Here is a 15,148-nt window from a genome sequence, read left to right as displayed (position 1 = left end):
AATAATGGTGTTTAAGATAAAACAAGGTTGCTTGTGTTTGGGGGTCAGAGCTGTCAATCCATCACTGGGTATTTTCTGAGTACATGCTGTGTGCCCAGCTCAGAGCTGGCTTGCTGGAGCAGGGAGAGGGAGATCAAAAAGACAGAAGATGAGGTTCCCTACCCCCAGAAAGATTAGCATTTAGTCTGCATCCAAGGAGTTGAGGCCATTTAATTGATTTTTGCTTTGAAAACTTTACATCATTGTTCGAAGAAATTATTTTAAAAAATTTTCTCCATCTTCCAATACAAAGTTAGTTTTTGTACTTTCTCCTAATTTTGGGCAATAGGTAGACATAATTTTCATTTTTTAACATGAAATCTATAATTTTGTTTACAAATAATAATTGGTTTACCAATAATTTTGTTCCACTCTTTTTTACATATCTTGAAAACACATTTCCCTGCCTTCTCAGTCTTTTTAAAAATATTTATTTATTTATTTAGCCACATCGGATCTTAGCTGCAGCACGCGGGCTCTTAGTTATGGCATGCGGGATGTAGTTCCCTGACCAGGGATCAAACCCAGGCACCCTGCATTGGGAGCGTGGAGTCTTAACCACTGGACCACCAGGGAAGTCCCTCATAGACTTCATGATGATCATTTTTATGCTGCATACTATTCCCTCATATGGCCATACCGTATTTAGCCACTTTTCTGTTGCTGCTTAACGCCAGTTCTTTTGTCATTATAAATAATGTGGCTATAAATATCTTTGTACATAAAACTTTTTCCTCTTCTTTTAAATTATGTCCTTGGAATTAATACCCAGAAAGGGGATGGCCTGGTCAGAGTGTTGACTGTTTTATAGCTCTTGTTATGTAGAGCCAGACTGCAACTGATAACATTTAATAACTAAATGAAGTAACCTATGTACTTCTGCCCTATATCTGAAAAGAATATTGTATAGAATAAGCACTACTGGCACCCACGATGTATCAGGTCCATGCTAGCAGGACACCTGGGGTTGAACGAGAGGCAGTTCCCACCTTTGGGGAGCACAGAAGCTGTGGCTCTTCAACCTTTTTCTCTTCCTAGGACACAAAATATTCAAAACTTCTACCCATCTTAGGGCAGACCCAGAATTTGGCGATTCTCCCAAATTCTGCAGGGACTTGAAATACAAGCATGTTTTTAAATCAGGAGAATCTTAATCAAAGAGGGTATAAGTTTTGGCTTTGATGAAGCAGGTAGTTGGCTCCTGGCTGTAACTCCATTCCTTTTTCTCAGATTCAAGAACATCAGGATGCCTAGAGCCCGCGCTCCACAACAAGAGAAGCCACTGCAGTGAGAAGGCCTCGCACCGCAACGAGGAGTAGCCCCCGCTCGCCACAGCTAGAGAAAGCCCACATGCAGCAACGAAGACAACGCAGCCAAAAGTAAATTAAATAAATTAGAAAAAAAAAAAAAAGAATATCAGGATGGGGAGTCGGGGGGATAAATTGGGAGTTTGGGATTAACAGATACACACTACTATATATAAAATAGATAAACAACAAGGACCTGCTGTATAGCACAGGGAACTATATTCAATATTTTGTTATAACCTATAACGGAAAAGAATCTGAAAAAGCATATATATCTGAATCACTTTGCTATACACCTGAAACTAACATTGTAAATCAACTATACTTCGATTAAAAAAAAAGAGAATATCAAGATGCAAGATGAGAGGGATGGATAGATGACATAAAACGACTTTGATTTTTAAATTCAAGCAAACCATTCCCAAACCAGGCATTTGTGCTGTGACACAACTGGACAAGTAAGATGATCCTTTTATGTGTACATCTGTGCACAGGGCTTCTGGGTAGGTAGGCCAGGATCACAAAGAGACAGAACACTGGGGCTCAGGTGCCAGGATGAATTGGAGCCAAGAAAACTATGAAGAACCTGGGACCCAAAGGTCATAAGGTTGGCCAATGTATTGAGTTCATTAAATACTATGCACTAGGCACAATTATTAGGCACTGGGATACAGCAGTGATCCAAACAGATACAATACCCTACCACTGGGGAACTAATGCTTAGGGGTGACTGGGGAGTACAAATAAGTGAAATATTGAGTATGTCAGATGGTGATAAATACAATGGGAAAATAAAAGCAGAGGAAGGTGACAGGGTGTTCTGGAGAGGAGGTTTTAAATAGGGCTTTCAGAGATGGCCTAACTGAGATGATGACATCTGAACAAAGGGCGAGCCTTAGGATGTCTGGGAGAAAAGCATTCCAGAGGCCCTGACGCAAAGCCTTTGAGGCAGAAGCAACAGGCCAGTGTGGGCTGGGAGCAGCACAAGATGAGGTCAGAGAGGGAGTTGGGGCCATTCTGTGGGTGGCCCTACAAGCAATTTAGGCATTTCAGCTTTACTCAGAGGGAAGTGGGGGACCCAGTGGACAAGGAGGTGTGGTCTGATCTGGCGAGGAGAACGTACTCCAGGGTGAGGGGGGCAGAGCCCAGTTAGGAGGCTAGTGGCAAGTCAGCAACCCAGGTCTTCGGACTCAACCCAGTTCCCTTTCCACGCACTTGGCCCGCCTCAAACTTGAGGTGTGAATTGTTGGGAAGGACAGAACCTACAGTGAATCCAGCCAGGAGGAAAGGTTTCTAGGAAGGTTTTTAAGTTCACTTACAACTTCACACTAGAAAAGTTCCAGTGTGTGGTTTTAGCACGGGGAGCCTGGGCGACGGTCCAGTTACACCACGGACAAGCTGTGTGGCTTCTGGCAGGTCTTCCAACCTCTGGCCAACCCAGTTAATTCATCTGTAAAATGGGGCTATAAATGCCCTGACTGCTTCATATTTTCAAACGAGATCACTCGAAAGCACCTTTGAAACATCGTTGTCGTTTACAATAAAACAAATGTGAAAATGGAGCTGACCTCAAAGGGATGACTTTGAACAGCACTTCCAAACTCCTTCAAAAGCACCAAGCTTTGTCTCCTTCGAGGTCGCCGGAACCTACTCGCCTCTCACCTAGCGCCCGCGGCGGGGCTGGGAGTGCAGCCGGGCGGCAGCTGGCGCGGGAGGGAGGTGGCGCTGGGGGCCGGGTTGGCGCTGCTGAGATTCCCGAGCCCCCCGAGCTGACCCCAGGCTCTCTCTGCCCGACCCTCGGCCAGGCCCTGTGCGGGCGCGGGGGCGGGGGGCAGCTGCGGGCCGCGGGCAGGAGGACAGGCGTGGCAGGCGGCTGCGACGCGGCCTGGGCGGAGCCGCCCCCGCCCTCCTCCCGCCCAGCTCCCGCCCGCCCCAGGATCCCCGGGCCCGCGCCGCGCTCTCTTTCTCCGACAGCTGCCGGGGAGCCCAGCGCGCCGCTCTGCGTCCTGCCCCGTCTGTCCCCGGGAGTCGCCGACCACCGTCGCCGCGCCATGACCACGCAGCAAATAGCGCTCCAGGGCCCGGGACCGTGGGGCTTCCGCCTCGTGGGGGGCAAGGACTTCGAGCAGCCTCTCGCCATTTCCCGGGTAAGAGCAGCCTGGGACGTGCGGGGAGTGGGGCCATCCCGGGCTGGGGAGCGGCGTGACCCAGAGGGGAGCTGGGGCGGCCGGGTCGCCGCGGGCGCTGTCGGAGACGGCGGCTTCCGGAGCCCGGGACTGAGCCGGGGCGGCCGGGCGCAGCCAGGTGCGCCAGGTGCGCCGAGCGCTTTCCGCGCACCTCGGGCCCGCAGCCCTCGCCGCGCTTGCCGGACGCCGCGCTCCCAGGCGAGCCAGCCGGCCGCGGAGCACCACTTACCGCGTCCGCGGGACAGAAAGGCGCAGTTTTCGTGCCTTCGCTCCGGAAGCGTGGCCGGCGCGTGGACGCGCTTTGTCCGCGGGTGAAAGGCTCAGGGTCCCCGCAGATCCCGCACGCTGGGAGATAGCGCTTCCCCGTTCTAAACAAGCCGCAGAGCGGCGGAAAGCAGTTTGAAAGTAGCAGGAACCACCTGGAAAGTGAGGCGGAGAGGATGGGAAGTTTACTGGGGCGGGGGCGGGGAGGGCGAGTGAGGTTAAACGCAACAATCGAAACAGTTTCTCACTCTTTGGACTTGATCCATGGCCAGGTTTTACCTCTCTAATGTCTTTTGGAGAAATGGCGGGATTTTGGAAACAGACCAACCCGAATAAACCCTCTTGGACATTCCACTATTTCGCGGGAGATGGCCGTGCCGTATTTCTTCCTGGCATTTCGGGATTATCAACTGATCAGCCCTTTTCCCCCATAAATACGGGTGCGGTGGGGTTCCCACCTTATGTGTTTGTCTGGGGGAAGTTGGTGCTTGAAAAATTCTCAGAGGGTCCTCATCTGTTTGGAAGGGCCCAGGTTCAATCGGAGACGACCAGGTCCATCATCCCCAAATAAAGCGGAAGCCCGAGGGAGGCCCAGGCTTTGGTCATCTAGTCTGGGCTAAAGGCAAGGTTGATGTCCCACTGAGAGTTGCCACATTCAATGTGCCACCAAAAGGCGGGCAAGAAATATTTTTTGACTGAATGAAAAAAGGGCGTGCGAAGCACTCTCTGGTACCCAGCTTTGCTAGGCCTATCATTCCATTCTTGGGCTCATCTGCTTGCTGAAGATGACCCTAGACCTGCCTCCCCAGCCATCTGAACATTCCTCCTTTTTCTTGGAGGGGGAGGGTGGAGAGGGAAGGGGAATATCCCTATGGGTCTTTTTGACTTAGGTCCTTGCCTCCAGCCCCAGAAAAAATATGGTGGGAGGCACAGGACGAAAAGAATTGGGGCTTCCTCTTTGGCTTCTCTGCAGCCACAGTCCTACCCACATTTCCTTGCAGGTGGGCCCTAGTGGAGTGATGTCTTCTCTGACCATCCCACTCCCAAGAGGGGCAGGTGCTTCAGTTCTTAGGCCCTGTCTTCCACCTGCTGTCCCCAGGGGACAACTTCGATTATTCTTGCAGGTACATGCTGTCTTTCCAGCCACCAGCCAGATTCCTCAAGCGCAGAAACTGTGCCTTCCCCAAATCTGGACCCCTGCCCCCAAGGCTGGCACCGAGCTGAACCTGGCTGTGCCCAGTAAATCTTTGCAGGCTTATTAATAGATGCTTATCCAGGGAAGGCACATTTAGACTCGCTTACCTCATAGTCCATTTGTCCCCACTCTTTGTGTCTATAATTAACCTGTCAGCCGGCTCAGCTTCTGAATTTATGTATGACATGAAACCCTTTCTTAAGAACTGGAGAATATGGCTTCCTCCAAGGAGCTGGAGCTGGAGGGACAGAGTGGGGGTGATCAAAAAAAAAAAAAAAAAAAGAATTGAGACTATATTGGCCATCTATTAAAAGGGCAATTACTGCCTGCCATTTTAGCTGTTTTTAAAAGACTTAATGCAAGTGGCCCTGTGCAAGAATGATGGTATGGGGTGGAAAACACAATACTGTGAATTCTTTAGTTTGTACCCTCATCTGTTTGTTTATTTTTTTATTAGCACGTCTCATGAGCATATAGCATATTCTAGAAACTATACAGCAAAGCCCTGGAGCCCCAGAAATGAAGAAGACACGCTCCACTCTCAAGGTGTTCATGGTTTAGTGAGGGAAGCTAATCTTTATAACACCCTGGGTTGTGCTTTAATTGAAAAGTGAAAGTGACTCAGAGGAGGTGACATTCTCTTGCTGACAGTAATTTACCTGTTTATTCATCTCATTATTCCCACATGGAAAAAACATGGGCCTCCTAACTTCCTGGGAATAGGAAAGTCATTGTCATAAAGGGTCCCTGAGGTAGCTGTCTGAGATCTGGTATAGGTCTGATTTTTGCTTCTTACTTGAGCTGTAGCTAGGGTGAGTCTTCTACTGTCTGTGGCTGCCTTTTTTATCTCTGCAATGGGGATAACTCCAGCCATTGGCTGTGGGTTAAGGTATGTGAGATTGCTCTGTAAACAGTGAACAATAGTGAGGAGGTGTGAGCATCCGCAAAGTTATACACACGTTCTGGTCGGTAGGTGTGCTAGATTCATCATTCGGGGCAGATACAGTTTGCTATGGTTTTGTATATGCAGACTTTGAGTCTCCACACCAAAGCAAACCATAAAATTAGGCTGGGAAAGGAGTGCCTTTTATTTAAATAGCTATGTTTGCTTTCTCTTGCATGAATTATTCTGGTATTGGCTTCATTCTTTTGTCAAACTACTAAAGCTCCTGAATATAACTCTGTAATCCTGTATACTTGAAATTATTTCTTTTTCTTTTTTAACCCTTTTATTGTGAAATTAAAAAGTCATAAACTAAAAATGCACAGCAAATGCTTATAAAGTAAAGACCTGTAGAGTTACCACCCAGGTCAAGAAATAGAACATTACCAGGACCTCAGCAGCTCACTAACCTACCTCCTTGTTTTTAGCCAGTTTCTGAACAGAAACAAACAGTACACATTTGTGTGTGTGTGTGTGAATAGCTGCTTTTGTTCCTCAATATTTTCATCTTTGTTATTGTGATACACTTAAAAAATTTCAATCCAGCTCTCCAACTGTGAATGGACATAAACTATCTTTCTTCCTTTTACCAGTTTCTCATTTAAGCCTCTACCTTGGACTCCCTGAAGTCCTCCTTGGACTCCCGACACATTTGCAATTGTCCTCTGAGATTTTTTTTCTCTGTCAGTTCCTGCTCCAGGTCTACAGTTGTCTATCTCCTTGAGTTGTATGTTGGTTTTTTTTTTTCCCATGTCAATTTCTTATTTCCTCTAGTTGCTTTCCATGGAAGTCTTCAGAGAATCCACACCCAGGCCAAAATTGCTGCGTTTATGTTGACTGTTTTTCCTCTCCCAGCAACTGACAAAAGGCAGGAAGGGGTGGGGCCAGAGATAAGGGGATGCTCTTGGTGGGAGGAGTTGCTCATTTGCCTCTTGTGTCCTGGGGAAGCCTTTGCTAAGAGCCTCTGGTTTTCGCTCAAGTATCCTAAGGAGTGTTTAATAATGGATACTCTGTAGTCAGAGGGTCTTTTCTGACTTTAAAGAGTGTCATTTCCAGACTCAAGTAGGCTTGCATCATGTCCTTAAGGTCGAAAGAGCAGGGCTTATCTGTCAGATTGTGAAAAGTGAGAATTGTCCATAAAGGCTCATTATGCATTAATGGCCCTTGCTCTGTACTCCCTCATTCTGTGAAATTGATCACCTGGGAAATATTAGCTGCTCCAGCTTATCTAAGGAGAGGAGGAAGAGGATGAATTACAGGGAATGGCTTGGAAGTGAATGCTTGAGCCTACTGGCATGAAATTCACCAAGCCATGTTATGTCCCTTTGACCAGAGACCCTGCCCCTTACCTAAAATCCTGAATGCCAACCTTGCTGGCTTGTCTTTGAGGAGGAGAGAGTGGAGAATGGTGTTAAGGTATTGCAACAGGGCAGATAACTGAGAGGAGGTTATCATTTAACCACTGAGCTCACTCTCCCACTCTGATCAGGACTGGGGGAAGCACCAGAATTGCTCTTGTGCTGGGACTAGTTAGGAGTGGCTTCCAAGCTGTGCTCATTCCCTAGGCCGTACCTGGCCATTGCTCCCTGGAGAGGAAAATGAGTGTTCTTTGCCTTTTACAGGGGAGAAGCTCAGTGCCCATAGGTTAGGTAATTTGTTTGAATTTACAAATTTTTTCAATGAATGAACTAATTCTTAACTTCTTTGTAGAGGAAAATGTAAAGGCTCATTTAAAAATGAGCAAAAGGCTATGTCAGAAAATTAATTTTTAAAGGATGATTTGACTTCCAGTACGTCTCAGAGGAGAGCCTGGAGAGGCTGCCAGAACTTCTGTATGGTGCCTGGTAGAGTGTCCAGGGCAGGAACTCAGGCTGAGCTCCAGTCCTGAACACCACACTGGGTGACCCCAGGTATGTCACATGCCTTCTCTGGGGCTCAATTCTCTGTAAAGATAAATAAAATAATAAATAAGCAAACCAGTGGTTTTGTACCCTTTGGCTATGAGGGCCCCCTTTTTTTTTAATTGTTAAAAAGTGTCCCAACCTCTCATATGACATTAATTGTACCTTCAACCACCAGTTGATGAGAAAACGTAATATGAATTCAGAAATGTTCTCAGATGAATTTGGGTTGTGTTATTCATCTGTGAATATCTATGCCCAAATGACTCTTATGTTAATCACAAGAGCCTCCATTTACACTTGGAAGATTTGTGTGAGAATATTTATTTGACTGGCTTGCAGCAATGACCATAGTTAAACTGTATATAAGACTCTTTATATGCCAGGCAGTGTTCTAAGAGCTTAACATAGTCTTTCAGTAATCGTCACAAGTATCTTGTGAGGTAGATACAATTAAGATACCCATTTTATAGATGAAAAAACTGAGCCATGGAAACATTAGGTACTTTGCCCTTGTCATACAGTAGTGAGTGGATAGAGCTGGAATTTGGCTGAGCAGTCTGGCTTCAAAGCCCATAGCCTTAACCTCTATGTCATAATAATGTTTTAACAGTAGCTAATATACTTTGAATGGCTACTCTGTGCTAGGTGTGCACTTGCATTATCTTTTTCTGTATTCCCCACAACCCACAACACAGGGACACAGGACACACAATACATACAGTAAATTGAAGAGCTGGGATTTGAAGCCAGACAGATTGACTCCCAGGCCAGCTTTAACCACAGTTTTCTGCCCCCTGATAAGCTGTAACTGTCAATATTTCATTGATAATAATATTACCCAGCACCCAGGTCTGAGAAGTGCTAATGGCGGGGCAGTCATCAACATGAGGGGTAGGACTCTCCTGGGCTCCTCACCCCAGAGGCCCTCATGCCCATGGGGGTTGGCTGGGTTGGCCTCAGCCTGAGTGCCCCTGGAGCTCAGAGCATCCTAGAGAGCAGCACCTCCCCTTCCTGTTTCTCCTGAAAAGCTAGAAGCCATGGCCCCACCTGGGAGAACTGACAGACCAGCCACAGGATTCCATGGCCGTGTGGGCAGGGAAGAACAGAAGAGCAGAGGAATTGGTTGCTTTGCCAGAGAAAAGTCTCTGTAGGTGGCCAGGAGGGAATTTGAGGGCAGTTTTTATGGCAAATGAAGATGACCAGGGAGAGGACAGATCCACCTTGCCCAGCCAAGGATGGGCCTGCAAAGTGGCGGCCAAGTCCAGAACAAAATGTACCCATGAAAACCTAAGACGAGAAAGGTAATTTCTGTATGGCATTTAGCACCCTGTGTGATTGTTGATACTGTTATTAGCACCAACGTGGGTGAAGTGGAAAGCTCATCTGTAACTGAGGTCCGTGGTGTATTTTCATATGTGTAGTACGCTGCCTCCTCAGTAAATGCCATAAACATGGAAAACACCTTTCTGAAGAACACTCTGGTCTTGTAGGAGGCCAGGTTCTTGATCAAGGACTCAGCCTAATTTTAATAGATATGACTACTCATGTCCATCAGGTAAGAAGATAAGGACATAGGTATGACCTATATAGGATAAAGTTATCAAATGCATACAGATAAATAAAATTCAGGTGATGCAGCAATGATTTACATCCATTTCTTTAAAAAAATTATATTAAAAAAAACTTACACTTCCACAGCTGAACATGATCAGACCCTATGACCCAACAATTTTCCTAGTTAACTGCCCAATAGAAATGTGTCCACATGGCACCAAGAGACATGTCAAGAATCTTCAAAGCAGCACTATTCACGATAGCCCCAAACTCGGAACAGTTCAAATGTCTAACAACAGTGGAATGGAGAAATAAATGGTGGTATATATAAATGTGTTTATAAACATATAAATAATGATATGAAACACTGCAGCCATGAGAATGAAGGAATTACAACCATGCACAATGACATGGATCAGACAGGCAGACATATGATGTTGAGAGAAAGAAGCCAGACATAAAGCATAAATACCACATCATTGCAGTAATATAAGATTAATCAGGCAAAATTAATCTATAGTGTTAAAAGTCGGGATCACAGTAACCTTTGCCAGGAGGTTAATGATGGGAAGGAGGCACAAGGGGCCTTTGGAAGTTCAGGTAATGTTCTGTTTCTTTATTTGGTGCTGATTCCATGGGTGCGCTTTCTTTGTGAGAATCCATCCAGCTGTTTATTTACAATTCGTGTCCTTTTCTGTATGTGTGTTATGCCTCAATAAAAAGCTTACATAACAACCCTTGTGCTTATTATAAAAGATCCAATAATATAAAAATGTGGACAGCCCCAGGTAAAAGCCTTCCAACACCTTTCCCCAATCTTACTTCTCAGAGGTAAACACTGTTTAACGGTTTGCTGCAAAACTTTTCAGACATTTTTCCATTCATATAGCATTTTTAAAAATTAAATTACCATGTCATGGTGAACTATTTGGATGTCGCTGCTTTGTACTTTCTGCCTTATTTTTAATGCAGCAAATCAAGAATTAAAGCCATCTTGATGTCATGGGAAAATGAAGTCTCGGTATCAGCCTGATCTAGGTTCAAACCTTGTCTTGTCCCTATATTAGCTGTATGTCCTCAGGCAGGGTTAGCCTCTGAAACCTCAGTGCTCTCATTTGTAAAGTGGGAATAATAGTCCTTGTCTTCAAAGGTTGTAGTGAGGATTAAGATGATGTCTAGAGAGAGCTTAGCACTATGGCTAACACATAGAAGTTGTCAGGATACAGTGGTACTATTAAAAAAATATATTAGTGGTAGCTACTGTGTATTGTATTGAGTGCTTATTATGGGCCAGACATTGTTCTAAACTCTACAAATGAAATCTCATTTAATCCAGCAACAAATGAGGTTGACCCTATTATAAGTTTTATTTGATAAATGAGGAAACAGTGGAGAGTGTAACTGCCCAAGGTTATGTGTTTAGTGAATGGTTAGGATTTGGGTTATGGGTGGTTGTTATTGGGGCTGTTTAAAAGCACACGGGATTCACTGGGACTTGTATAGGGACCTTTGAGAGACTGATGACTTCTTGATCAATTAGTCAGGGTATTCTACTTTGCTATCTGCTTTTTAATTATATTCCTACCTAAGAAATGATGGTTGGTCTTTCAGACTAAGAGCAATGTCTCTTTGATCGGTCACCCCTTAGTGTTAATAGCTTCCTTTTGCACCGAGTGCGAAGTGAAGCTGGATTACAGCATAGCTCAGCTACTTGGACCTGAACGACTTCATTGCCTCATTTTCTTAAGAAAATGGTTATGGAGTAACCAAGAACATTTTGAAACATTCTTGGAGTTTTCAAGCCAACTGCATAAGCTCATACAGCTTCTGTTTCTATAATGTGGCTTCAAAGTCTGTGCCATAGCCTGGGCCCACAAACAAACTGAGTCAGAAGTCTGACTAAGGAGAGTTCAAATTCTGCATCTAAGTGGCATACTGCAGGGCGGGGCCCTGCTTTGTCATCCAGCTCAGAGTCTTTTAAATTTATACCTAAACGAAGCCGGTGCACCACATCTACTGAGCCTGTGCTCTAGAGCCCACTAAGCCACAAATACTGAGCTCGCATGCCACAACTACTGAAGCCCATGCACCTAGATCCTGTGCTCCACAACAAGAGAAGCCACCGCAATGAGAAGCCTGCGCACCGCAATGAAGAGTAGGCCCCGCCCACCGCAACTAGAGAAAGCCCACACGGAGCAACAAAATATATAAATAAATAAATAAATAAATGTATTTTTAAAAAAAATTCATACCTAAATACTTGGACACAGCCATTAGTTCAAAGGAGGTTGTCCCTAAGGTACATGGCACTGAGATTGAACATGAATTCCAAATTTCTTTATTCCAGTCTTGTTTGTATGTTAAAAATTATTAAGTTATCATTATTTAATATTAATACACCCAACTTGTAAGGTGATTTATAGCACCAAAATACATGGCTACAAAATTTCAAACAAAAGAACACGCACCATAAGATGTAACAAAAAAATCGGGGTCTTCCCTGGTGGTGCAGTGGTTCAGAATCCGCCTGCCAATGCAGGGGACACGGGTTCGAGCCCTGGTCCAGGAGGATCCCACATGCTGCGGAGCATCTAAGCCCGTGTGCCACAACTACTGAGCCCGCATACCACAACTGCTGAAGCCTGTGCTCCGCAGTGGGAGAAGCCACCGCAATTAGAAGCCCTCAGCAACTAGAGAAAGCCTGCGCACAGCCACGGAAGACACAACACAGCCAATCAATCAATCAATAAATTAAAAATTTGGAACATAGAAGAAGAAAGAGATGTGCCAGGACCTTTCAATCAGGTGGTTTCTGTAATTGCATACTACATTTAGCTGTGAGTTTTCTGGTGGAGGCAAAATAGGAACGATGTTAAGTTGTTTAGGCATCTGGAATGAAATAACTTCTGCAGTACTCCATTTGCATTCAAGGATGTTGACCAGTGGTGTAGGGGATTTTTTTTTTCTTCTTTGTTTTGGTAAGAGATAGGAAAATACTATTCTAATGGTTCTTTTTTTGGCCTCGCCCCACGGACAGCATGTGGGATCTTAGTTCCTACCGCGGATGGAACCCCTACCCCCTGCAGTGGAAGCACAGAGTCTTAACCACTGGACCTTCAGGGAAGTCCCTGGATGTTTCTTTTAAGGGCCTTCTATGCATTTTAATAGAATGTAAGCCTTGAAGTTGTCTTTGGAGGCGCTGAGATCTTAGATTCTAAGTATTTTTTGTTACCTGGTTAACTTCGTTCAGGGAGACCTTTGGGGGAAAAAGGCTGGTCAGCATCTCCCTTGATGTTCCCAAACCTAGTGAGCATCAGAATCTTCCGGGAAGCTTTAAAAAATAAAGATTCCTGGGTCGCACTGTGTAGACCAGGGGTCCCCAACCCCCGGTTCTCAGACCAGTATCTGTCTGCAGTCTGTTAGGAACCAGGCTGCACAGCAGGATTGTGAGCCTCGGGAGCGAGTGAAGCTTCACCTGCAAGCTTCATCTGCCGCTCCCCATGGCTCGCATTACTGCCTGAACCAACCCCGCCCACCCCGTCCGTGGAAAAATTGTCTTCCACGAAACCGGTCCCTGGTGCCAAAAAGGTTGGGGACCGATGGTGTAGACTCCCCTCAGTAGATCTGAAGTGGGATGTAGAGATCTATTTATATTTTTAAAACCTGAGGGGATCTGACAACCAACTTGTTTGGGAACCACTGCCTCATCCTTGCCAATGTCAGTTTCCCCCTGAGTTATTGGAGAGCTGGGTCAATTTCTGGTCTGAAGTTTAGATGCCAGTTCCAAGGGTCAAGGTTAACAGTATTCTGTCAACATTCAGGAAATTGACCTGTATTCCTGCCTGCAGAATAAAGTCAGAGAACCTTTGAACAGGGACAGTTTTCCCTTGGGGGGGTGGGGTGAGGCTGCTTCAGAACTGTTTAAACCGTTTGACAGGTATTTGGTTAAAGCCCCCATCTCTGTCAAAAGAGTGGCAATACAGGGCTTCCCTGGTGGCGCAGTGCTTGAGAGTCCGCCTGCCGATGCAGGAGACGCGGGTTCGTGCCCCGTTTCGGGAAGATCCCACATGCCGCGGAGCGGCTGGGCCCGTGAGCCATGGCCGCTGAGCCTGCGCGTCCGGAGCCTGTGCTCCGCAAATGGGAGAGGCCACAACAGTGAGAGGCCCGCATAACGCAAGAAAAAAAAAAAAAAAAAAAAAAAAAAAAAGAGTGGCAATACAATTTATCATCCAGACTGAAATACACTGTTGAAAATGAAATGGGGTGCTTTTGATAATTAAGCTGGGAACATCTGTTACCATCCTGGGCAAACCAGGGTGTCTTGTAGTCCTAGTCATAAAACATTTCTGCATATAATTTTTTAACTAAGCCAGTGGTCACAAGCACATTTGCATGAAGGGGTTCGGAGACAACATAAGAGTTTTGACTCGAGGGTGAGATAGTGGAAAAATTAACAGCTGCAAGAAAGATGCTAAATGGCAGCTGGTCCCAGGTTTCTGTGTTGGGGACAGTAGAGCATGGTGAGAACTGACAAAATGGAGAGTGTCTGCCTCAGCTAAAGGGGGCAGAGTAATTTAAATTTTGAAAAGCCAAGATTGTAGACTGGATTCATTTCATGGGCCTCCTCCAGCTTTCAATCTTGAGCTTAGGGAGTTAAAGGAACCCAATCTGGCTGTCAAACACGTAATTTTAAGTAGAAGTGCCTTTGGACAAGTCCTCTAGGGGAAGCCAGCCTCAGAATGGCTGTCCTAGAGGCTGAATTGTCGACCCCTCGAATGGGTCTGCTTCTCTCAACTGCCATTAGGGAATATCTGACAAATACAATCACCTTCATCTCAACAGAGCTAGGGCTCATTGGTTGTTTCTTGGCAGAACTGGGCAGTTGAGTCAGAGGCTATGTTTAAACTCCTTTGTTGTTCCCCATTGTTTTCCAGATAAAGTACAGTCTTGTTAAAAAGAAAATGACAGAACTCTTACAGCCTGGTCTATTTTTACATCTCCAGACTCCTCCCCTTCCTCTCCCTTCACTTCCTGTGTTTTATCTGTGCCAGTCCACGTGCTATTCCTGTAAATTGGCATGCTCTTTTCTGCCTCCTGTAGTGCCTTTGCACAGTTTTAAGCAATGCCTCCTCCATGGAGCCTTCCCTGATTTCACCTTTAGGCTCCCATTGCCTCTTTACTTGTTTCTAGCATCAGCTGTTGTACATACCTGTCTGCCCCAGGAGACTGTGAACTTGACAGTGCTCTGCCTGAATCATTTCAGGTAATCCTCACAACAGCCTTTCGATGCCTGGACTGTTATCACCCCTGTTTCATAGGTGAGAAGAGTGAGGCACACAGAGGTGAAACATCCCACCCAAGGGTACTTACCTTACAAGCACCAGAGACGGGACTTGAACCCTGGTCATCTAACTTCAGTAGCCACATCTTAATAAGCTACACTGTCTTTGAGAATGGACTTAAGGAATGTCTATCTCATGAGTGAATGAATGAAAGAAAGAGGTAACAGAGGAGGGAAAAAATAGGTATATGCCATAATACGGGGGAAGAAAGTCATCTTTTCATTTGCTGTGGCCAGAGGCTATGCATCCAGTTTTGTATGAAAGCAATATTTATTTATTTAGATGTAAATCGAAGAAAGTGGGAGAGCCACATCATAGTCCTATTCTGCACCATTTAGAAGTGACATTCTATGAACCTTCTTTTGTGTTTAGAAGTCTGATGGCAGTGCACAGGCTTTAATGATGCAGTATAGG

The 15,148-nt window shown here is 45.6% G+C and overlaps 1 protein-coding gene across 1 annotated transcript in view; it reads left to right on the top strand.

Annotated features, from left to right (window-relative positions):
* The first annotated feature begins 3,276 nt into the window (after positions 1-3,276).
* The window catches only part of PDLIM1 (PDZ and LIM domain 1), a 46,079-nt gene continuing 34,207 nt past the window's right edge, over positions 3,277-15,148 (top strand). The window contains exon 1 of the mRNA XM_007471595.1: positions 3,277-3,493. Within this exon, the coding sequence (XP_007471657.1) occupies positions 3,398-3,493 (96 nt within the window). The 5' untranslated portion in view covers positions 3,277-3,397. The remainder of the gene's footprint in view (positions 3,494-15,148) is intronic.

This window comes from Lipotes vexillifer, unplaced genomic scaffold, assembly GCF_000442215.2.
Source record: "Lipotes vexillifer unplaced genomic scaffold, Lipotes_vexillifer_v1.1 scaffold325, whole genome shotgun sequence".
NCBI classification, from domain to species: domain Eukaryota; kingdom Metazoa; phylum Chordata; class Mammalia; order Artiodactyla; family Lipotidae; genus Lipotes; species Lipotes vexillifer.
The sequence above is the reverse complement of the archived record's forward strand: the minus strand, read 5'-3'. Positions and strand labels throughout refer to the sequence as shown.